Below are 25,283 nucleotides of genomic sequence, written 5' to 3'. Positions count from 1 at the left end.
TCATGACTCATGAAAGAAATCACAAATGAAGAAAAAAGATAATATTTTAGGAAGCAGGCTTGTTGAAAATTAGAATGTCACTATGTCATGGTGGACCCTGGGAAAACACAGATTGTTAAATGTCCCTTGTGCCCCAGCTCCTATATGTCAATATGTTTTCTGCTCCTAGACAAGCACTGGAGGCCAGAACCTTCAGAGCCCTGGTGCATGAGGAGCGGGGCAAACAAACCTGGGTCCATCGATGGGAACCCAGGTCGATATGTCCTGTGTCCTAAGGAACCTTCACATGCTTCTCCTGCTGATTCAAAAGGCAGAGCATAGTTTGTGGAACCTTAGGATAACTGCCTGATATCTCAGGACTATGGTAACATCATACTTCAAGAGCCTTCTTACCAAAGATGAATCACTTCATTATTATTATGAGCCACAGTGTTCTCTGAGATTCCAATCTGGTTAGTATTTTCCTCCTTCATCATTAGAAACTTCTCTTTATGCCTTTAAGTTCAATCAGATCAACTATAGAGATGAAACTATGAATCTTATATGTTTTGTCAGAGGTCATAATTATATATATATATATATATATATAGTATGTAATAATTATTATTATATGCTATACATTAAAATTATAAATCTCTCTATATATGCAATGCAAGTACCATTGATATAGTTCTAATTTAGTGCAGTTCCATACAGAAGCCACAGGGAATTTGATGGAATTACGATTGTTCAGATCCGTAAAATTCGTAAGAATGTGCCCTGCTATCTGAGAAGTAGGTCGTTGATAATTTCTGCATACATGATACATTCCCTTTATCTTGATGGGTGTAGTATACAGAAAAGATCGCGGAAGCTACAAAATTTTGAGCTTCACATATAGGTTTTTGAAATTAATCACTTCTTATCCCCAAAGTGCTCAAAAACTAACAATAAGGAAATAGTATTTAAGAAGCCATTGCCTCAGTTATTAAGATACCCATAGACTCAAAGGAGGGTAATTGAGCCCAAATTAAAACGTGCCGGTAGATCGATAATCATATAGGCTTTACATGTGAAAGCAATCTCATTAGGAAAAGTACGATTTATTCCTCTGAAGAACCAGACATGGCTATCATTCTTAGTCATGTACGTGACATGAATAAGGGCAATGTGTGTTTTGGGATACATTCATTATATTTAGGCATTCTAGGGCAGGAATTAAAATATTATAATGAGAATAGGGATGTATGAATTTATTCCAACCTGTATGTGTATTGCTATTCAATATGGCACAAGCGTTTGTAACCATCAGTCGTCATTATTACCCACCTATATATTTCTAGATACTTGGAAAATATATTATCATACATTCTTTTTAACCCAGCAACCTAACCTTTAAAAAAAAACCAAATTTTATAAATATCTCTCTCGTGTCATTTCCATGAGCTAATAATGGGGGGGAAGAAAAAAGAGAGAGAGAGATGAGATGTGCGCAGATGGAGTTGTGTCGCTTTTGTAGTTAGTAAGTAATGTTGCCCATTTTCCCATATACAGGTCTGTGGAGCAAAACACAGATGACTGTAAAATGAGAATATGCAGCAAAAACACGGTACCCCTCCAAGAAGGCATGGAATGATGGGAACCTTATGCATTTTACAGCCTCTCCATGGTGTGTATAATCTCACCAGGGAAATATAGGATCAACGTTCAAAGAACATTGCTCAAATATTTCACAGGCTTACGCCGACGGTAAGAGTCTGTCCTCACGAGTCTTACGCTGCTAGGACAGGTAGTCGGCGGCTGCTAACTTCTTTACAGTGAATTCATAAACACCATGAATGTCCACTCGAGACCTAAAATGCACAAAGTTGAAGCAGGTGAGTAACCAACCTTGGCGAAATATCGCATCCTTGCTGCATAAAGGCACCCAAGGAAAACCAGAGACTATTAAAAATCCCAAATTCATTAGTTGATTCACTACTTTGTGTTTCTCTTCCATCTTCAAACTCCTCAGTGTGCCACTCGTAGGGGCTAAATCTGCTGACCAGGAATAAAACTACACTGACCCCTATGTAGGCAAACACAATGCACATCCAGATCTCATAGGCTAAAGGATCAAGAAATGAAAACACTCCTGGTTTGGACTTCTGAGGCTTCTTGATCATGATTGATATCCCGAGGCTCATAAAGGGCTTTGAGAAATCGATCACCTCCTCTCTCACAAGGGTGATGGTTAATGGAGCAATTGCAATATCAGCTTTCTGTAAGGGAAACAAAGGAAAATAATAGAACCAGGAGTCACGGTCAGAGAGGAATCGTGGTTACGTTATCTGATCAAAGGGAAGGGAAGGACATCAGGAAACTGGGAATAATCATTTCCCTGGTGGCATCCCAGTACATACTTAACAGAAGAAAAGCAATTAGTTCCCCAAATACCCCTCCTGTTTATAAATACAGAGTACACCCTTCTGGCTTGATTACGATAACTACATCTGCCTCTATGCCGTGGCAAACTCTGAACAATGCATATGGCCCATAGGCTTCAAGACAGGTGAGATGCCTGTCTCCATCTGCACATTTGCTTCTAACTTCATCCTTCATCTTCAAATGTGCACAAGGAAATAACACAGCATTCCTAGAGCAATGTGGGAAACCCACCATCTCAGACATTGGTACTTTGCATGGAAGGCAAGCATTCTCTCAACAAGAGTTCAAACGTAATGACTTTACCTTTGAGAAGCGCAGTACTTACCCCATATACAAGTTCTCCAACCATCCCATTCCAAATTTTCGTGTCTGCATCCCTGGCCCCATACTTGCCATCCCCAACAATGGTCAACTTGTACTTGAACCCACAATGCTTGGCTATTTCTGCAGCCAAGTCAACACAGTAGCCCTCGTAGCGCTCATTGCCTTCAAGCATTTCATGATTTTTCTTCATCATAACATATGGAGATTCCTATATGGAAAGAAAGGGCTCTGGTTGATCAAAACAACTGTGTTCCCGATCTACTCGCATCCACTCAAATCTTCTGGTTTAATTATTACCTGTAAGCCAGAGATGTAGAATACAGATAGTGGAAAATACGACTGGGAAAAACTTAAGCATAATGCTTCTGATCAAAGGTCCTCATCTATCTTTCATTATGTTTCATGCACATGGCTGGCACCTGGCCATACCAAAGTAAACAAGAGACTCGAAAGCACAAACTGTTAGTATGTCCCCTTGTGGTGCTTGTAATCCTAGTATTTAGAGAGGAATAATGTGGTTTAACATCTGTTTTAGTCAACTCTGGATCCACCACTCTCTTATCCTAAGTTAGGGCTCCCCTGACTCCAAAGAACCAGCCTTCACCCAAAACCCTGTGCCACTACGAGTTCGAGGATAAGGTTCTTGTGGAAATCAGGTCCATGATCAGTGACGCCCAGACTCAAAGAGTCGTTGCCATAGTGATGTATGGAATCTACCCTCTCAGACTTGAGAGCGCACTTGCTCTTTGAGATAGAATATCCTAGAATTACGCTACACGGATAGCTAGGGAGTAGCATGCCCCCTGTGAACACCATAAAAAGGAAGCATGAAAACGTGACTCAACACCAGTCCCCAAATTTTCTCCACTGGAAAGTGGCACTGAGGATATTTGGGGTTCAGTGAGATACCTCCTCTCAGTGGCATGATTGAGGCAAAAATCCTCAAACGTCTAGCTTACATTTATTAAGACTTTTCCAAGTGCCAACCAATGTTCTTATCCAAATCCCTTGTTAACCTATGTTTTCTTCTCAATATTGTTACCATAATGAATCTCACAAATTCACTACATCACAACTTAGTAAAACGAAATCAGACTGTTTTGCTGCAAAATCACGTATTTCCTCCATTTCATTTCCCCAACAGTTTCTTCTTGTCATAATCGACATCTGCCGTCCATCTATCCAAAGCCTCGAAGTTCAGGATCCAGTTCAATTTTGTCTCATCCAGCCAATATACATCCACTTAGCCCTAGCTATGTGCCAACTACTGTGTTGAGACTCGGGGTTAAAAGGAAGGGAGATCACCCTTGTCTTTCAGGAGTTCACCTTTCCGTACGAATATAGAGAAGTTGACAACATTATTAAACCATGGAACAAATCTAAGGACAGAACGGACCCAGAATTGTGTGGGAGTGGAAAGGTAAAACATGGGAGGAATACAAGGAAGGCTGTTCCAGGCTTGCCCTAGGTGTTCACCCACGTGAGCACCAGGTTACCAATTATCTGTGGAGCCGAAGTTCAGTCCTGAAGAGGATAAGACGTATTCTGAGTGCCGTTGCTCGTGTTTGTGAGTCCTTCTGACAGAATGAGCATGCAGCGAATGACTAAAACATTCAGAAGCATCACTGTATCAGTTATTCTCCTAAATATAAGCAGCGATTCCAGTTGACAGATATTTTTCTTAAGAAAAAGAACGCAAAACAGAGGCATAGGTAGCTAATTACCAAAATTGTAGTGACGACCACAGTCTTATTCTCAAGCCCAGAAGTATCGTTTCCAGAAGGGAGTTCGGTGAGAGTAACAACCATTTTGTCGACTTCGCTCCAGTACCCGATCTGCAAAAGGGTACAGAAGGTGGGCACCTGGACATAGGACCTTCCTACTGGCAAAGCACTGAGTTATTTTCAAACCCATGTTTGAATCTGAAATCACACCTACGCTAACTAGGCTTGCTCTAAACAGAGATGTACCTTTTATGCACGTGAATCTAATAGCAATAGAAAGAGACTATAAAAATAAACAAACAAAAACAATTCTTAGGAACGGCTTGTCTCTTCGTGTTCACTTTTCATACTCTCCAAGGGTAATTTGTGTGGGAGTGATCATATAGAAACATAAATAAAATCCAAACAGTGGCATTTCAGCCACAACAGAAGAAAAAAAATGTTGACTTGAACAGTTACATTCACATTTGCACCAGCTATGTTTGGTCTCCCGAACCATAATCTTTCAGGAACGGTTCTTTTTCTTCTCATTAAACTCTTTTTCTACCTCTGTCTAAAAAAAAAAGTATAACAGTTTTATTTATTATATCTTAAAATTACATTTCAGGATTACTTACCAGAAATAAACAGAGTTTATTTAGAAAACATATTTTAAAATATATGTTTCTGAAAGTGGTTGAATCCAGCTATGTGAATATATGTCTCCAGGATTCTGGAAGATGAGGTGATGGGTTCACTAACTCACCTCCTCACACAGAGAGAATGCCTTCAATTCACTAATGATTTACCTTCCGTGGCCCATTCGTTTTGAGCTCCATGATGTTAATTGTATAATTTATTCTTTTTCCATTCTGGTCAAACTTGATATTTCCTGAGAGACCTTCAACCTGCACCTAATGAGGAAACGGGAAAGGAGCACAATTATAAATTCACTTCCACCAGATACAGAGTGGTTGACCAGATGACTCTCCCGGGATGCAAGTCAAGAAAATGACACTTATTAGGTTTCTGCTCTTCAACCTACCTTTGTGTAGTTAGGAAATAATACTCCCTCTTTATAAAACAGAAGGGATAAAACAAGAATGACTAATTCAGCAGGAAAAAGTAGTGGCCATCGTTAAGTCACATTACAATCATTTTCAGTGACTGACCTGTTTGAGGGCCCTTTCTATTTCTACCCCTTGTCCCCAGGGCACAGCTGGGTTTGCCAAACAGTCTCCTGCATTCCCCCTTCGGGAGATTTCAATTCTCTGCTTCCGTAGGTTTCGAAAAGCTTCGGTCATCACTTGAACGGCGTCATAGGTCAGAGCAGAAGTATACTGAAAAGTACCACACACATTTCATAAGAATGGGAGAAAATTCAGAGGCTCACTGTACACTGGCAATCAAGATTCCAGTTGCCCACCATACATACCGTATCAGGGTCCAAGAATTTAGGCACAATTTCTATCTCTAGGAACCTAAGAATGTAAGAGGAGTAGTATGGAATATTGGAACTATGAACTGTCCCTTTGATTCTAAACATTTTCAATGATATTAACATCTCATCTATTTCAGGTGAGACTTTTCATAATAATTGTGTTGAGGTTTTCACTTTTGTTTTTGTTTTTCTAACTAGTTTCTCATTAGAGCATCACTTTATGGCCTGACCTGGTGATATGGGAAATTATGAAATTAACAAATCAATATTTCTCTACTGTCTAATGAGAGATTCACCTGGCAATATGGAAAGAACACTGATCATTTGGGGGACCCTTAATCTCTAATTCCACCCTAGTGATGTTCATATAGATCTGCAGTGATCTTTTGAGTGTTTGTTTTTAAACTCTCCTAGGTGATTATGATACTCAATTAGAAGAACAACCAAACTTCATGATTTCTAGGTCCCCTCAGGCTTCAATAATCTACGATAGTCCTGGTTACAAGCTTATGGTATTCAGATCCCAGTGGGGCAGCAGGATTATTTTAGGAGCCTGGGGCGAAGCAGAAAAAAACTACTATCAATACATGTGTACTAGGCATGGTCAGGGGCTGGATAAGTATTATTATGGCATGTGTATATATTGTCATTTATCTACGTTCGATGCTGCTGTCAATAATGATAAATCCCATTGTAACATAAAAGCTTTAATTACGGTTGAGGAAATTTCTGTTATTCAGTATTTTTCAGTCTTTAGGTAACAGAAGTACAGTGAAGCTGGAGGGAAAATGCCATATCACACTGATTTTGTGACACTAAAATTTTTGACCACACATCCGAAACAGGACCTCAACATTTCCAAATAATCCTCCTCTTTCTTCAGTAACTTGGTTCTTCCACTCTCAAAAGTGACTATTCTATACCTTCTTCTATACACTTCTCTTTCTCTCCTGCTGACTCCCCTGCCTTCCCGGTCGCCAAGAAAATAGATGCCAACAGACAGAACCGGCTGACCTTTCCACCGAAAACTACCGAGCTCCACCCTCCCTCCGTCTCCGTCCTGAGCTGGCATCGCTTGAGGTGGCCACGCCCCTTCTTCAGGACAGCCACTCCAGCCTCACACTGACTCCGCCCCTCAGGCCCCTGAGGACATTTTGTTCTGCACTTATACTCTCAATATCCCGCGTCAGCCTTTTTTCTCTATTGGATCATCTCTATTAGCAATTCTACTGCTCCAGTATCTCCTACCACAAGTAAAAGAAGAAAACAATAGGTAGGTAGGTAGATTTGATAGATAGGTGGATGACGATGATAGATAATAGACAGATTACATAGATAGATATCGACAGATATAATGACTGCTTTTTAGGTCCATATCTCCTTCCAATTTCCACCGTCTTTTTCTGTTTCCTTCACAAGAACATGTGTTAAGACAGATTTTCTAAATTTTCCATTTCACATCACCCTCCTTGCTCTCTTGAAGTGATTTCATTCAGTCCATGGCTTTAAATCTCATCCATTCACTCAAACATGACTTCCTCAGCAGTGTCCTTCCTGCCCAGCCCACCCAGTCACTCTCCTGCACGGGACCTTGTTCATCCCCTTCATAGTCTCTACCAGCATCTGAGTATCTTCTTCATGCATTCTTTGTCTACTTCATCTCTCCTCCCCAATAGAACAGTTACTCTAGGGAAGCAGAAAACTTATGTCACCACTGAATTCTCAGAGCCCAGGGCACAGCTGGAGGAAGGAAGGGAGGAAGCAAGGCCAGAGATCTTGATACTGATTCTATCTTTATGGGACTCACATTGCCTCCCAGTTCAGTGAAAAGATACATAAACAGATAATTGCAAAATATCATTAGAGTGTTATAAATCGGTCCAGTGGTGGATAGACGCCTGTGTTGTTTATTTTTAATATGAAAGATGTACAATAAAGCAAATGAGAAAGTAATTTATGTGGTATGAATTATCCTCTCCTCACATGCAGAAATTGTTCTGAGTTTTTAATGCTAAAAATGGTAATGTGAAGTTATCACTTAATCTACGCATGAAATAGTTTAGTTGAATCAGTTTCATTTTATCCCATGAATGAATCAAATTTGATGGGAAACTTGGTAAGAAGAAAGAAGAAAAAGAAAATGATTTGAGCCCGCAGAACTGTGATTGATGCTGTTAACTGTGATAAGATATTCACATTTACTGCTAAATTTTCTTAAGCAACGTCACTGCAGGCCTATTCGTGAGTCCTTCTTGACAAATCTAGAATATCTCCTGGATGACTGCAGTTAAGTTTCCTGGAAATACCTCTACTAGATGGATCTAAATAAAACCCATCACTACTTTTTCCAAAATCTGCAACCTCTTCCTTCAAACTGTACATGCAAGATATTAGCAAAATATACTGTTACATATCCATTTAGGCAACTTATATTCTTGGATTGAAAATGTAATTTTCAATTACTGGGAACTTATCCTGAGAAAATATTCTCAAATACAGAGAATTTTCACACAAGCTATTCATTTCAGTATCATTTGTAATATGCAAAAATTAGAAGGAACCTAGATTTCTGAGAGTAAAGGAACGTTTAAAAACCATGCTTTCTGGGACTTCCCTGGCAGTCCAGTGGTTAAGACTTCTCCTTCCAGTGCAGGGGGTGTGGGTTCGATCCCTGGCTGAGGAGCTAAGATCCCACATGATTCGCAGCCAAAAAACCAAACCATTAAACAAAAGCGATATTGTAACAAATTCAGTAAAGACTTTAAAAATGGTCCACATCAAAAAAAAATTCTTAAAAAAAAAATACACTATGCTTTCTGCCTTGTGGAAGTATTATGTAGCCGTTAAAAAGTTCTACTAATAACAATATGTAACAATACAAATAATGTTAGCTATAAAATAAGTGAAAAACAGTATTACAACTAAAGTTTTTTCAACAAAAAGTGAGAGTAATAAACAATGGTTATATCCCTTCAACAAAAAAAGGAAAGAAAAATAAACAAAATGGTTAGAATAACAGGGAGGAAACATACATGATATTTCTTTTCCAAGTATTCTACAATAACCATGTACCTTTTTTTAAAAAAACTGTATTATATCAAAAGTATTGTTTTAAGTCATATCTACTAAGGAAAAGACTTCTTGGAGAAATGGAGATATCACATCGGCTTTTTCCTGCCTCACTTATATGACTGTCTCTATTCTCCTAGAGGAAAAAAAAACCAATTAGTTTGTTGTCTTATACAGCAATCCATCCACTGCTAAACAGAAACCTGTACTGCAGTTTGTATTTGAGAGTAATGATCATAGTTAAAAGGCAGACTCTTCCTTCAGTTACCCTGCTCACATTACTATGAGAAATTTATAAAGCCATCTGCTAAATGTTTCAGAGGTCTATAAATGTTGGTGAGCTACATTAAAAAACAAGATGAGGCTGGATGAACTAAAAGTATTTAAGTCCACGCAGTGTGTTATCATGACTCAGGGCATGAGCTCACTAAGAAGAAAAATCCTTCCAACCTTTTTCAAATGTTCAAATCTAATCAAGTCTCAAGCCTATTATCACTGTAAATTAAAAGTCACAATCATAGACACAATTCGGGGCTGAGAGAAAATCAACAGATCCTGTATCCGTACCTCCTTCCTGTTTATGTTCTGCATATGTGGCTCATTTATTTTTCTCAACAAATATATCATGTTTTTGATTGGACAGTTAAATATTTCAGTTTTATTCTACCATTCACTAAACTAGATGTAAATTCATTTGAAGGGAACGTGATGGTGATGTAAGATCTCCTTCTTCGAAAACAAATGCATCATCTCTGCCCTGATGTTCTGTGAAATCCCTCAGCTGAGCTGGAAATTTATATCTCACTGGGGACCATTATGTTCTGTGATGCTATATCACCATCACTCCTATCCACACTTGAAGAAGAAATCTGGGAAAACGTTTTTATGGTCCATTTTCCAAATGTGCTTTTTATTCCATTTCAAATGTATCTTTATTGAGACTTATTTTTCAAAAATAAAATACGCATTTTAAACATGTTTGTTAGGTCCAACAGTGATCAGATATTATTCAATAATGCGTTACTATAATCACTGATACCTGAAAGGGTAGTCTTACAGCCAAAAAAAAAAGAGGAGATGAAAAGGAGTTCTATATACATTTCAAATTTAATGAATATTCAAAGAGGATAAATGGGCTATAATATAAAATTTTATGGACCTTCATAATGATAGCACCTGTTCCGAAACATATGTTACCTGCACGGTGTGAAGATAGAAAAAGAAATGCCATTCAAAAAGGAAGTACTAGGCTTTTGCATTATCAAAGCGTTACAAAATTTCCTATGAATGGCCACTTTCCAAATATTCGTTGACACTTGAAATTGCACTGAGTATAGTTTAGAAAGCACGGAATACAGCACCTTCTGATTTCTATCAGGGCTGCCTCAAGTCCTGATTTTGCCATTTACAGCTCTGTTGCCTTGAGCAAGTTAACTAAAGCATCAGTGTCCAAAGTTTCTCATCAATAAAATAAGGAGAACAATGTCTGCTCTACGTCATAGTAGTGTTGGAAAGGAAGGTGAGGGAGAAAGGAAGAATTCAGGTTGACCTAGTTCGCTACGAGCCAAACCTGAGTTGGATAGTTTCCTAGTAAGTCCTTTAAAAGAAAAGAAACAAAAACCTCTATGCAACAAATATTTTTATTCCAATTTTATAGGTGAAGACTGCAAGTTACAAGTTATGTTTTTCTCAGGGTCACAAAAATATGTGACAAAGGTGAAGGCATTTGAAGTAATGAGGGTGACTGACCTTCCTGATTTGCCTGGGCCTGTCCCAGTTTTGGATCAAAAAGTGTGGAGTCCCAGGCACACTGGAACTGTTGGTCCCCTTATTTGGCAAATTCCACATCAAATGCATAAAGTTACAGGAAACAAGAAGCCGATGAGTTGAAAAATATGCTAAAAATGCAAGTTATTAACCAGCATGTTTGTCTTCTTTTTTCCTTTTATTACGATCTAACTTGTTCAAAACTAGCTTATTTTTACAACATTTTGAAAACTGCCATCCTGATCTACAAGAGTCTCGGATCCAATAAGTTCAGAAGATGGTTCTCATGTTGGCATATTAAAGGCCCTGAGAAATACTGCAGTAACAATTCCAGTTTAACTTTGTTTGGTCAGCATTGCCCAAACTAATTACCATTTAAAATTTTTCCTTAACATCAATTACTTTCCATAAAACTAGCATTTGTGTAACATACTTTGGGCTGTAAGTTTTATAGACTAATAAATTTGCCATAATCATTTTTAAAATAGCATCAATTATTTAGTTAAAATTATTATCAATAGAATGATATCTTCCTAGAGAATCTTACACAATATAACAATTCTCAGTTTCTCCATTACAAAATTATCAACATAGTCAAAAATGATGAGCTCTAGGAAAAATAACTAAGCTTATAAGAAAATTTTAGAAAGTCTTTTTTTTTAAACTTCTTGGCAATGGCCTAGAATCAACTAAAGCCACAGAAAAGAAAAACATTATTATGAAATACATTATAAACTTAAAATTATTCACTTCTCTTCATTTCAAATTCAACTGAAGTCTAACCTCTGGAAAAGACATGTCTGTGATAAGGTCATCGTTAACTTCCTCTAAGCCTTTTGGACATGTGATCTTTGTAGCTTCACTGCATAAAACTGCAAAATCTTCAGTAAGACTAAACATCACTGGAGGAACAGGAACTCTCACTCATTGTCGGTGGAAACACAAAATGGTATATGGCTACTTTGGCAGACAGGTTGTTTCTTACAAAACTAAACAGACTCTTACCATAGGATCAGCAATCACACTCCTTGGCGTTTACCCAAAGGAGCTGAAAGCCTATGTCCACTCAAAAACCACCACACGGGTGCTCATAGCAGCTTCATTCGTAATTGCCAAAACTTGGAAGCAACCAAGATATTCTTCAATAAATGAGTGGATAACCTGGGGTACATGCAGACAATGCAATAAGATCATCACCACAAAAGAGCAAGCTACCAAGCTTTGCAGACAACGAGGGACTTTAAACGCAGATGACTAAGCGAAAGGAGCCCACCAGAAAAGGCTACAGACTATATAATTCCAACTATATGACCTTCTGGAAAAGGCAAAACTATGGAGACAGTAAAAACTACGGAGACAGTGGTTGCCAGGGGCTGGGGGGAGGGAAGGACGAATAGGTGAAGCCACCCTTAGAGCAGTGGAGATGCTCTGTCTGAAACTATAATAATGAAAGCATGTTACTGTCCATTTGTTCAAACCCGTAAAATGTGTAACAAGAGTGAACAGTAATGTAAACTGTAGACCTTGGGTAATTATGACGTGTCGATGAAGGCGCATCAATTCTAACACATGAATCACTCTGTGAGTGGAGTTGATACTGGAGGAGGCTGTGCGAGTGTAGGAGAAGAGGATATACGGGAAATGTCTGTACTTTCTGCCCAGTTTTGCTGTGAACCTAAACCTGCTCTACAAAAATAAAGTCTTAATTAGAAAGCTAATAAAAACTCAACATCTGGGCTTCCCTGGTGGCGCAGTGGTTGAGAGTCCGCCTGCCGATGCAGGGGACACGGGTTCGCGCCCCGGTCCGGGAAGATCCCACATGCCGCGGAGCGGCTGGGCCCGTGAGCCATGGCCGCTGAGCCTGCGCGTCCGGAGCCTGTGCTCCGCAACGGGAGAGGTCACAACAGTGAGGGACCCGCGTACCGCAAAACAAAAACAAAAACAAAACTCAACATCTTTAGTAAGCACACAAGCTTCAAGGGGGAAAAGACAGCTCCACTGGCAGGAAACCACCATTAACATCCTTTTTTATCATTCTCTATGAATAATAAAAATAATTTTTAATACACTGGGGTGAAAGACCCTTGAATGTAAAAAGAATATATTAAAAACAACATATCTTTGCCTAAATTAGCCAGATTGGCTATTGACCCTGGCTGAAAATCTTGCTTAAGGACCAAAACTTTTACATTCCAAAACTCTAGATTCACTTAGGGATTCAAATTTTCAGCTAAAACGAATCAGATTCATCAAGATAGAAAAGAGATACTCGAGTCAACACAGTGCTTGGTTTTGATTCACCCGGAGAAGAGAAAAGGCTTTTCTTAGAGGCAGGTATTTTACTTGTTCATTGCATGAGTTCCTCCCCGCGATGCTCCCCACTTCTTAGGCACCTTCTAAGAGGTGAAAGTGGCTTATTCTTTGTAGTCTATGAACAACGAAACCAATATTTTCCAGGGTAATTTAAGATTTGATTTCAGCGGAGGTGACCTGCTCAAAGTCACTACAATCTTTAAGAGACAGAGGAGCCTCTTGAGGGTCATAAATTTGGCAAAAATTAGAAATGTTAGCATATGCTTTTGCATGCCTAAATTTGCATGTCACATGATCATGGTATTAGAGATTTGGGAGAAATCTCAGAGATCGTGGACACTTATTCCCTTTGCAGACCAAAAAATGTGGGCCTGAGGTGAACCCAGATATCCTGCATTATAATTCAAGCAGTGGTAATGTATTTTTATTTTTCATGGTGTAAGATGTATTGCAATAGCTTAATAAATTATTTTTCAAGTAATTTTTATGAAATATGTAATGTTATCAATATCGAATTTTCAATTTATGTGTTTATTTCAGTCATAAACACACTTTTTTTTTCTTTTGGTACGCGGGCCTCTCACTGCTGTGGCCTCTCCGGTCACGGAGCACAGGCTCCGGACGCACAGGCTCAGCGGCCATGGCCCACGGGTGCAGCCGCTCCGCGGCATGTGGGATCTTCCCGGACCGAGGCACGAACCCGCGTCCCCTGCATCGGCAGGCGGACTCTCAACGCTGCGCCACCTGGAAAGCCCATAAACACACTTTTTAAACCACAAAACATAACGGACTAAACTTGTCAAGCCTCTTTTTTGTTGCATGTCAAAATACTTTAATGTTCGTTGTAGGGGACTACAGTGTGCCAGCAGTGGGTTTGGTCAGTTAAAACATTCGAGAAGCAGAATTAATTCTTGGAAGCCACCAGGGCACTATTTAATGCACAGCACTAATTACCAAACTCAAAAAGATTATGCTATTTCCAGACAGGTCTAATAAGTCTCTTAGGATAGCAATTAAGAAAGTTCGGATTGCTGCTTTAAGTCTTTTCCTGAGTAAAATGGGATTCTTGCAGGAAAGCCATTATTTAAGTGGCACACAATGTCAGTCCTGTGTTAGGGGTGAATTCCTTGACACTGGCAGGCCCGGCAGACACAAGTCAAACTAGGTTCAAACTGGCCACTTGACAAGGTAGAATGGATGGTTACATCTTGCAGGTTGTTGAGACCCCGAGAACCCTGAAAATCCACCTCAAAATAGAAATGTGTATAAATTAGTTTGGCAAATCATAGTGGCAAATCATCTCTATCATCTGCCTCTTTGTCAACATCTTCTTGAGGAAGGTAAAATGCTCCCTTTAATTGTCCCATTTAAACCCAGGCGCCGCGATGGTTCAGGTCTGATTACTACAGAATTTTCTATTTCATCCCGTAAAATAACACGACTTTTCTGCCACGGCTGAGTAAAAGAACACAGCAGATGCTAAGGGCAGGAATTTAAACCCCATCCTATAGCAATGATAATTACTTATTTTCTTCTTTCTCTGTGACGATATTTTCAAAGGGTTGCCCTAGTTTTCGCTTTATTCCTCTTCATTTCAGCAAATCTCTGTTCTGTGCCTTCTGTGCAAATCCTGGCATGAGACGAGAGACCAAGAAGACAGAAGGAAGGAAGGAGACTGCTTTTCTGAGTCTTGTCTTCCATCCACAAATACCTCTCAGCTGAATTTATATTAATACATTATAAAAGCATGGTTGTGATTTTTGCGATTATTATTTCTAAAGAAATGGAAAGAACTGGGCAACAAATCCATTTATTTCCCCCACCTCAGACCACAACCACCATTCAGACAACTGACAGCCGTTGTCTGTGTTGTTCCTGCATCGCCCTAAAAGCTCTCCTGCCACCAAGTTCTCTTGTCGCCAAGGCAGCCCATTAACTTCCTGTTTCACAACCGTGGTGATGGCTCTCCTCTAGGGGGTCCGTGCTGCTCTCAGAATGAGACTAAACATTCCTTAGTAGGTCAACAAGGCCCTCAAGATCTGCAGCCTGCATATTTATAAGTATTTCTCAGAATTCCCCCCAAACACCCCTGTTCAGCCTCCAGCCTTACAGAAATATTTACATTTTCCTTGCACACCAGACTTTAATTTCTCATTTTCTCTATGGGAAGTTACCGTCCCTTCTTTCTCCTAATACCTACCTCTCCTTCAGGTTTTAAATTCCATATGATTTCCTCAAAGAAGGAAGCCTTTTCTTACGTGTAGAACTGGGGTTAGGGGCCTCTTAAGGGTGCTACCACAGAACTTTTGCTTTCCTCTATCTGTTCATTCAGAAAGCCTTTACTAAACAGCTGCTCTGTGCCAGGCCTTATTCCAGGAGCCTGGGAGCAAACAAAACCAGTGAACAAACAAACACCAACAAAAACTCCCTGCCCACATGGCACTTACTTTCAAGATGGAGAAAACAATTAACAAGGTAATGAATACATTCATTATAAATACAGTAGACTAGGAGCTATTAAAGGGAAACATACGAAAAAGCTGGAGCAGGGAAGGGGGATGGAACACACCCTAATGGGTGGGAGATTGCAAGTTTAAATAGAGAACCTGCTTCTGGGGTCGTTAAGGAGATGAAAACTGAACAAAGAGCTACAGAGGGGCAGGAGGCTTAGCCTTGCAGATGCTAAGGGCAGAAGAGTCCAGAAGAGGACAGAGCCAGTGCAAAGGCTCTGAAGAGAGAACATGTCTCCCGTGCTTAAAAAACGGCAGAATGATACGTGCACCCCAATGTCTATAGCAGCTCTATTTACAACAGCGAAGACATGGAAACCACCTAAGTGCCCACCGACAGATGACTGGATAAAGAAGATGTGGTACATATATACAATGGAATATTACTCAGCCATAAAAAAGAATGAAATAATGCCATTTGCAGCAACATGGATGGACCTAGAGATTATCATACTAAGTGAAGTAAGTCAGAAAGAGAAGGACAAATACCGTATCATATCACCTATATGTGGAATCTATAAAAAGGGTACAAATGAACTTATTTATAAAACAGAAATATATTCACAGATGTAGAAAACAACTTATGGTTACCAGGCAGTGACGGGGGGGATAAACTGGGAGATTGGGATTGATATATACACACTACTACCTATAAAATAGATCACTAGTAAGAACCTGCTGTAGAGCACAGGCAACTCTACTCAGTACTCTGTAATGACCTATATGGGAAAAGAACCTAAAAAAGAGTGGATCTATGTATCTGTATAAATGAGTCACTTTTCTGTGCACCTGACACTAACACAACATTGTACATCAGCTATAGTCCAATAAAAATAATAAAAAAAAAAGAACTGGCAGAAAGGCCACTGTAGCTGAAGCAGAGGGAGTGAGGGGAGAGCCCGAGAGAGAAAGGTGGAGCACGTAGGGCTTCGTGGTCAGTGGGGTGAGTCTGGCTTGCACTGCTGTGGTATGGATGGCCACAGGGCTGGGGGGCCGGAGAGCAGCAGGGACACAATGCAATTTACATTTTAAAAGGACCACAAGCATGGGAGAGAGAGGGGTCAGTCAGGAGGCAGGGAACCCCGTCTAGGAGATCGTTGCAGTAACCCAGCAGCAGGGCCATGGGGGCTGGATTTAGGGTGGGTGCAGAAGAGGCACAGTGTTTCCTGACAGACTGGACGTGGGCCACCGGGTAAGAGAGGGCTCCGGGACACTTGCAAGTCCTTGGCTGAAGGAACAGCTGAAAAGATGGGGTTGCCATCAACTGACAGGGAAGGGTTGTTGTAGGAATAGTGTTTCAGGGGATGAAGAGGGAGCAGAGGTGGAAATCAGAAGTTGAGAATGCGTTGATATTAACGCGTCCGTAAGACAACTTCCACCAAAGTTAATACAAGGTGATTGCTGGTTTCTAACCTGAAGACGATCGACCCCTTGAAGACTGGAACTTTGTCTTTTCTCTGACACCTAGAACAGTGACCGCCTGCAGAGTAAAAACTCAGTAAAATGTATAATGAATTGATGAATGAATAAGTGAATACTGCCCCAAATTAGCACATTAGTGAAAGAGAGTCAGATTTGAAGTCTCTAGAGTTATTTTTGGCACAGGATATAAGAATGAAGAAATTTAACATTTGCAATTTATATTCGGTGGTTATTAAAATATGTTAAATATTGAAACACATAAGGTTTACTTGTATTTATTGAATAAGATTGATTTTAATTAGGAAGCTGTGGAAGGTGTATTAACTTTCAAGGAAGACTAGAAGTTTTAAATAATTACTAATTTAATAGTCCCACAACTTGATATAAATTATATAATTTCCAATGCCTAACCACGGAGAGGATTTGATGTCATGAATTATATTTTTACAGGCTCTCATGCCTATAGCATAAGTTTACGATTTAAATTATCTAGCAACATACCTGCTACAGTCCGTGACCCAAAACACAATGTAAAAAGAGACAACCGCATTCGAGATATTTTCCCTTGGACAGATGATATATGCTTGTTTGTATCAGGAAATGGTACATTGTTCCCTATCTAGTTTTTCTTCCTTTCTTCTGCCCGTGAAACAATCATGACAGAAACAACCATGAAAGTCCTGTCTTGGGATTACTCTTGACACCTGTCGACACCTCACTCCTCCCGATTTCCCTGGACCTGTTACGCTGTGGCATGGCTCACGGGCAAAGCCCTGCTCAGGCGTCCTACCTCAGGAAAGCCTTCCTACCGTACTGTCCTAATCATGTGTAGGAGCTGCCACCGTTTACATGTATCACTCTCTATTATATTTGCTTACGGGCATGTTTGTATCCTCCATAAGGCTTTGGATTATCAAAGGCAAGAGTCATTCTTTAAAAGTATATTGAGTTCCCGGCTGTCTAGTACATAAGCAATATGACTCCGTGTTAGGATGAACTCCCACCCAGAGGCACATCCTCCACACAGATTTTCAGTACTTTTCATCAAGCTTCAAAGACCATATAAGATATATCTCCTACCGGCACCTCTGTTTCCAAAGCCGCGCTAAGTGAGTCTTTGTAAATGTTGTTGAATTTTGGGGCCGAGGGTCAAAAAGTGATTGACAGCCTACTTTTTCGGGGGTGGAGGGAGAAGCAGAAAAGAACAGCTTTATTGCTTTGCTGTTCGTGCAGGCTCGTGCCCTGAAAAACTGAAGGATTTGGTGAGGAGTTCTACAGCAATGGTTCTAGGGCGGGGTTGCTGATAAGGACCAGGGTGTGTGCAGGGCCTGCGCTCCTTTAATCTGGCCTCCAGGACCTTCCCTGAGTTCCAACCGGTAGGTTCAAACAGCCGCTAATCAGGGAAGGGAGGGGATGCGGAGACAAGGGAGGGGCAGTCAGGAAACAACAGTGTAGCCTTGGGGCAGGGTCCTTGTACTACCTCAAGGGATACACAGAACATGGAAGAGGCTGTGTTTTGTTTTGTTTTGTTTTTAACATCTTTATTGGAGTATAATTACCTTACAATGGTGGGTTAGTTTCTGCTGTATAACAAAGTGAATCAGCTATACGTATACATATATCCCCATATCCCTTCCCGCTTGCGTCTCCCTCCCTATCCCACTCCTCTAGGTGGTCACAAAGCACTGAACTGATCTCCCTGTGCTATGCGGCATACCATATGCTAACACACATGTATGGAATAATAAAGAAAAAAGTTCTGAAGAACCTGGGGGCAAGAAGGGAATAACGACACAGACCTACTCGCGAGGCTGTGTCTTTAAACTTTTAAGCCTATGCTCTTTGCGGCGCCCCACAAGGAAGGGCCACCACGATCTTTCTGAAACTTGTCAGAAGAAACCAAAAGGGAGCCGCTCTGGAGGGAGATGTTACCGCCAGAAGGGAGCAAAGAAAGGTCACCAGCAGAGTGAACTCTGCTGCTAGGTCTTAGCAAAAACGTTAGCAGAATGCATTGCTCTCTTATCCCCTAAATCGCTTGCTCTTTGAGGCATAGCACGTGAACTTTAATAACCATATGCCTTCCGTGAGAAAAGAATCATCTCCTTTCGTTTTCATCCTTCTCACAGCCAGCAGCAGTGGGAGGCTCCACGATGACTAGCAGAGTGTTCAAAGGAATGTCAGTCCCATCTGAGGGTGAACGCCACATGCACGCTCCATCAGAGGACTTCACTGGCCGCACATCTGGACGCAGGGAAGCCTGCAATCCCAGCGGATGTGGGCCTCAGTCAGACCCCTGCTGAACACAGGAGGAGACAGACACTGATGGGGTCCCCTCCCTTCTAAGCAGCCCTGTTAAATGGTGGCAGGCCCACGGCCCTCAAGCCCTTTATACATGTATCTGTGCTGAATCTCAGTCAAGGTCACCAAACGAGAAGTCACCTACTTTAGAGAAAAACTTAGCTCCGGGCTAAGCTTTCGCATCCTATGGGATGCTTTCCTAAATTTGACGTTGAATTAATAGGATCCATTTACACGCCCCAAAGGAGAAAACTTAAAAGTTTCTAATTCTTATCTAGCACCGGTCTCACAACCAGACGCAAATTTAAAGCCAAACAATTTGTGCAGAAAACAACAACATCAACAAAACTTCTCCAGGATGTATGAACATAACTATGAGAGAAACTGAAATGACACTGTCCCTGACTGGTTCTTGCGCAACCTGCACTATAATACACAGATAACACAGATAAACAGATCACTATACATTTGACAATATTCTGCAGCTTTTACTTTTCATAAACCGAGTCTCAAAAAGTGAACATGATCTCATCTCACTCACTCTTCCTCCCTCTGGTTTTACTCTTTATCTCTGCTCTCAATCAGGTGACGAACAGAAGAAATTGAAATATCGACAGCAGAAATATGTCATATTTGGGGGTAAATATATGCATGTATGTATATACACTATAAAGTACACTGAATAAACCAGTGAAGACCTCAAGGTGTCCAGACACACAGAGAATAGAAGATGAGTCTGGGTAGCGCTTATTACAGAGCAGTGCATGGCATTTAGCGTTCAAAGTTTCTCTGATTACATAAATCATTATATTTATTTTGTTAATTATGAAAACAAATTGAGACTTTTATCTTCTTCCTAAGGTGTCCCAGAGAACAGGCTACTCACCCACAGTTAGATAGAGATAGAGATGAGGGTGGATAGGGAGGGGGAGGGGAGGGGAGGGGAGGGGGAGGGGATGGGAGGGGGAGGTGAAGATGGTGGAGGCGGAGGTGGAAATGGAGATGGAGGTGGAGGTGGGGATAGACATGGTGATGGAGGTAGAAGTAGACCCTGATAGATACGTACCTTAATTGTAGTCGTGTGTGCTCCAGGGTATTCTTTTTCTTCCAGTGTTGACCATCTCTCTATAAACTTAGATACCATGGAGTCATCATAGTCTACTATCTGAAATCCAGAGACGTTTGCACCTCCAAACTGAATTTTTAATAGGTCTCCATCGGTAAATCCCTGGACAGAGAACATATTTATGTCATGCTTTCTATTAAGAACCAAATAGAACTTAACGTTAAGCAAATAGCTCTATACATTGTGGATTTACAAATTTCAAGGAACTCATGAGGGAGATAAAAAGCCTATAGTAAATGTTTCATGTATTTTAACAGCCAATATTCTTCCCCAGCACCTAGCCTCATCCTGGCCACAGCGGGTCCTTAATCAATGATTGTTTATTGGTCATACTTACATAAAAGTTCTCTGTATTATTGAGAAATCTTCCAAGGATAAGAACTGGGTTTTATTTACTGTATTTACACAAAGCACCACCACATACAAACATTAAGCTACTTCTCCAAGAGCTACGACATTGCGTGACGGTTATTCCTATTTAAACTGTCCACTCTCTCAGGTGATACAAAACCTTGTAAATGAGAAGGGAAGGCACCAAATGCTTTGTCATTATTGGAGAACAATTAAGCATTTTCACTTTAAGCATGAAACTTAGTTTCTATAAAATGTATTAAATTTTAAAAAGCCACTTCTACTGCATTGTTAGAATGAATTCAGTCATTACTAAAACTATCATATAGTGTTTCCACTGCTTTCAAATCTTGGGCTGCCATAAAGTATATCTCAATTTGGGAGCACATTCTCTGAAAGATGAAATCACAATTTTAAGAAGTCACAATTATAAGTATTTTCATCTTATACATTTATTCCTTATTATCACACAGAAGAATTGGAAATATTTTGACCTAAATATGAGAGCCTTTTCTTTGTTGTTGATATTAAAAATATAGTTTAATATTGTTTGTGTGGAGAAGGATAATTACGCTGTTATTGGCTCATATTCTTGCTTTTTCTTTTTATCAAATAATGCAAATAGAGGAAAATGTATATAACAAAATTCACAGATTTTCTGTTCTGACCCACGCATGCCTCAGTTAAGCTGCTTCAAAACAATCAATTTCAGTAATTTTTGTTTTTCGTGTATTTACCTCTGTAATTCTGCATGACACATTTTTGTTCTTCTTTCCTAACTTACCCATGTTAGATTTTCGTCTTCAGTTTATACTTGTGCCAGATGAGTATGTAAGTCTCATAAGCAAACCATCTATCTCCTCAGCCATTTTAATGTTCACTGTTTTCACAGTTAGAATTCTGTTGTTCAGAGCAAAGCCAAATAACGTGTTTGGATTGCACTTTCCTTCTTGAATAGTATTTTATTCTAATGTTAATGATTGCGTCATTGTTTTCACTACTAGAGCTTTCTCTTTCTTATTTTTTCTCCAGTTGCTCCATGTAAAAATTTTCATGTTTATATGGGTAAAAGTTTTTTCAATTAAAATGTTGAAACATATCAAGTCATCTCCCTTTTCCCCTGCCTCCTGGAGCCTTCCACCTTAACGCTGCAATCTGAATGGTTCCTCTTTCGTCTGCTCTGCAATTGTTCTCCTGAAATGCCCCTTCCCCTCTTTTCTGAGTAGCTTCTCTGTATCCTCCATCACTTTTCTCTCCTGTTTTACCCCTTTCTTCAGCTAGAGTCCTCAGTAGTCTCCTGACACATGTGGAGGTACCTTTTTTGAGACACTGAATGTCTGTAAATACCTTTGTTTTCTCTGACACTTGACTGGTATTTTGGCTGGGTATAGCATTTTAAGTTGGAACCCTGATAATCTGAAGGCATTGTTCTACTGACTTACTGTTTCTACTGAAAAATACAACAGCATTATTTCTAATTATTTTTTGTCTGTGACCTGTTTCATACTCCTTCCGGCTTCCCACCTGTCATAAACTTTAAGATCTTCTATTTATCTCTGAAAGTTCATGGTGATATTTTACGAAAGAAGCCTTTTGTCTTTCATTATTGTGTGTACTCAACAGGCAGATTTATGTCATTTAGTACCAGAAATTTTTCTGAGTGTTTCTCTGATAATTTCCTTCCCCTGTTTTCACTATGTCTGTTTAGAAGGTTTATTAATAAGACATTGCAACCCCTAGATTAAACATCTGAGTCCCTCAGTTTTCTCCACATACACCGTTTTTTATTGTATTGTCATTTTGCCCCATAATCTGGAAGATTTTCTCAACTTTACCTTCAAACTCATGTAATTTTACTAGTTATTCTACGAAAAATAAGTTAACTTCCCAGAGCGCTTTCTTGTTCCTTGAATTTTTTTTATAGCAGCCTTTTCTCCTCTTTATGGATAACATATTTTATCTTATTTCTCTGAAGATATTCTTACAATTTGAAGCACTTTTCTCCTGATTCCTGCCTACCTTGTTTCCGTGTACTTGTTTATTTGTATTGTATCCCTCACGGCAAAGACTTTTTTCTCGAAAGTCTGGTAATGCTTGGCTGTCTAAGAGGAAGATGCCAAAACATTTCTTGGAATTTCTGTGTGCACGGGCAGGGCTGGTTGATGAGTGAACCTCACTGTAAGGCAGTCAGGTGGGCGGATTGCAGGGCTTTTCGTCTGATTCTGAAGGGCTGAAGAAATGAGAATTGGATCCCTTCTGACCGCTTCCTCATCCTTTATCCCCTTTAATGACGTATCAGGAACTGAACTATAGCCTGTGTTTGGGAAGCCTAATCTAGCATTCAGCAATTTCTGAAGAAATAAGTCACTAACAATATCTGAGGATTTTTCTGTCTTTTACAACCACTTCCTTTAACACCCATTAGCCACTGGAGATGGAAGAAGGGACATTCCCAACCAAGACTTTGGAAGATGAAAGCCCTTCAACTTTGGATGGCATTCTCCAATTTTAAATGGCACTGAAATTTTCAAGTGCCCTAGAGATTCTCAGAAACTGCAGCACTCTACAGATTCTTTGAATTTACTGATTCACTAGAAATTCCATATGGCGAGGATACCAAGTATTCAGAGAAGGAAAAACACAACTTGAATTCAGATAAGGTGTTATGCAGATTTCTCCCTATAGCAGCATGACAGCAGCAAGAACTTGCTTTTATTTTTGAACCTTTTTACGTTGGTCAACGCACGTTTCCTTTTTCACAGCATCTAATATCAACTCTCAAATTGATGACCTCCTTCTGCCATTATTTCTCAATGTCCCAATATAACCTTCTCCATCTGGACATTTTTAAAGATCACAGCTTTCGGTGTGGCTCTGTGCTGTTCATCAATGGCACAGGTCACACAGGGACTGACTGGCCAGGCTGTTCCCTGCACAGAATGTGGTTCTGGAACGCCTGATTACAGAGCTTCACTTATTTTAACTCTCGCTGCTCTGGTCGGGACTCATTTAGGATCTATAAGCCATATTATAAGGGTAAGTTCTAAAAAATTATTACAGCGATGAGCCATTTCATTGCCAAACAGAAATTTTATCTTGAACAACCAACTTCTCTCAATATATGTAGGTTTGAGATTGAATATTCTTTATCACTGGTGCCACTTTCTAGTGAAAACAATATTTATCACTTGTAAGGTTGTGGGGTTTTTAAATCTCTCCGTGACTACTGGAAATAATGTCTTGTGACATAACAATCTAATATTCCACAAGCGACATCATAAATCCTCATCTGTATAAATAGGAAATTTTCACAGTCCTATGATGCTACTGAGAATACGCTCATTCTCTGCTTTTGTCACTCTTTTAATCACCTTTTTTTCTGAGGCTGGGGAGACGGAGCCCTCAGTTGCGCAGAATCATACTTGTTTAAAGAACGTAGACCTTTGCAGCAGGGGAGCCTCAAGCTCACATTAATGCCGATCTAAAAACTATTTTGAAAAAATAAATTTCTAGTGGTCGTTCTAAATTGCCTTTGATCATACTTAAGAAGGGAGATACAATTAATCACGGGAATGTTTCAGTATAATCTTAATTTGAGGGAATCTCAATGAAAAAGTGATCAGCTATTCAATTTTCATTGTGTTGCTTATACAGTAAGTAGCAGATCAGACATAAATAATACACAATATATAAATATTCTGGATATTTCCAGGCTTTATTTTGCACCAAGACATATTCTCACAAATGTGCATTTCAAATATTATAGATACTAAGAACTTTAAAGAAATGGGTAAAGTTTATAATTACAGTGACAGTGAGAAACAAGGGGAAATGTGGACACTTAAATTTTATATCTTTTTGAAAATTTTCCCTTAGTTAAAATATACCTTTAACACAAAGTATAAGCTTGTCAAATATTGTTCTATGATTTCTCACATCATTTATAACAATAGGAAATTGATTAGAAAATATGAAATGGAAAGTAAATCTAAAGTGTAACAAATTCAGAAAAATATTGTCACTTCTAATTGATATAATCAAAATATGTTTTTTAAAATACCACTGATAAATGCTGGCCATAAAATTTTTTTGAATTAACAGGCATCTCTATTAAAATAATAAATATCATTAATTCACCTACCAGATTTGCAATGATGTAATGGTACCCTTTAACGTGTTTTCCAATGGTAATAACCTAACAAAGATAAAGAAACAAATGTAAGTAATGTAAATGTAAAATTACTTCTGTTATGACCTGATTCAGAAAATAAATTTTATCTACTGTGTTTCTTGATAGTCTACAAAGAGTCGTATTTGATAAAATATAATTATCAAATTCAGATAATATTTCTCTCAGAAAAAAGTAACCATACATTTTAGTGCTTTATAAATATTATCTTTCAAGAAGTCAATAACTAAACAAAAGTGATTACCTTGGTTTTGTTAATAGTGAAAATAAGGTTTCAATATTTTAAGAAATGTGAAATCAAAAACGTGTTGAATCCCTAATAAGTCATAATTTTATTCCTACAAAAGCTATTTTTTTTCTTTTC

At 39.3% G+C, this 25,283-nt stretch overlaps 1 protein-coding gene across 4 annotated transcripts in view; it reads right to left on the bottom strand.

The window, feature by feature from the left end:
* GRIA2 (glutamate ionotropic receptor AMPA type subunit 2) overlaps positions 1-25,283 on the bottom strand; it is a 151,053-nt gene that overhangs the window by 30,827 nt on the left and 94,943 nt on the right. For all 4 annotated transcript variants that reach the window (XM_060011926.1, XM_060011924.2, XM_060011923.2 and 1 more), the window contains exons 5-11: positions 24,872-24,925; positions 20,320-20,481; positions 5,606-5,773; positions 5,243-5,347; positions 4,455-4,565; positions 2,732-2,938; positions 1,870-2,240 (exon numbers count right to left, since the gene is read on the bottom strand). In XM_060011926.1, the coding sequence (XP_059867909.1) occupies positions 1,870-2,240; positions 2,732-2,938; positions 4,455-4,565; positions 5,243-5,347; positions 5,606-5,773; positions 20,320-20,481; positions 24,872-24,925 (1,178 nt within the window). The remainder of the gene's footprint in view (positions 1-1,869; positions 2,241-2,731; positions 2,939-4,454; positions 4,566-5,242; positions 5,348-5,605; positions 5,774-20,319; positions 20,482-24,871; positions 24,926-25,283) is intronic.

The sequence above is a fragment of the Delphinus delphis genome, chromosome 5 (assembly GCF_949987515.2).
Source record: "Delphinus delphis chromosome 5, mDelDel1.2, whole genome shotgun sequence".
NCBI classification, from domain to species: domain Eukaryota; kingdom Metazoa; phylum Chordata; class Mammalia; order Artiodactyla; family Delphinidae; genus Delphinus; species Delphinus delphis.
This window is presented reverse-complemented; position numbering and strand designations above follow the sequence as displayed.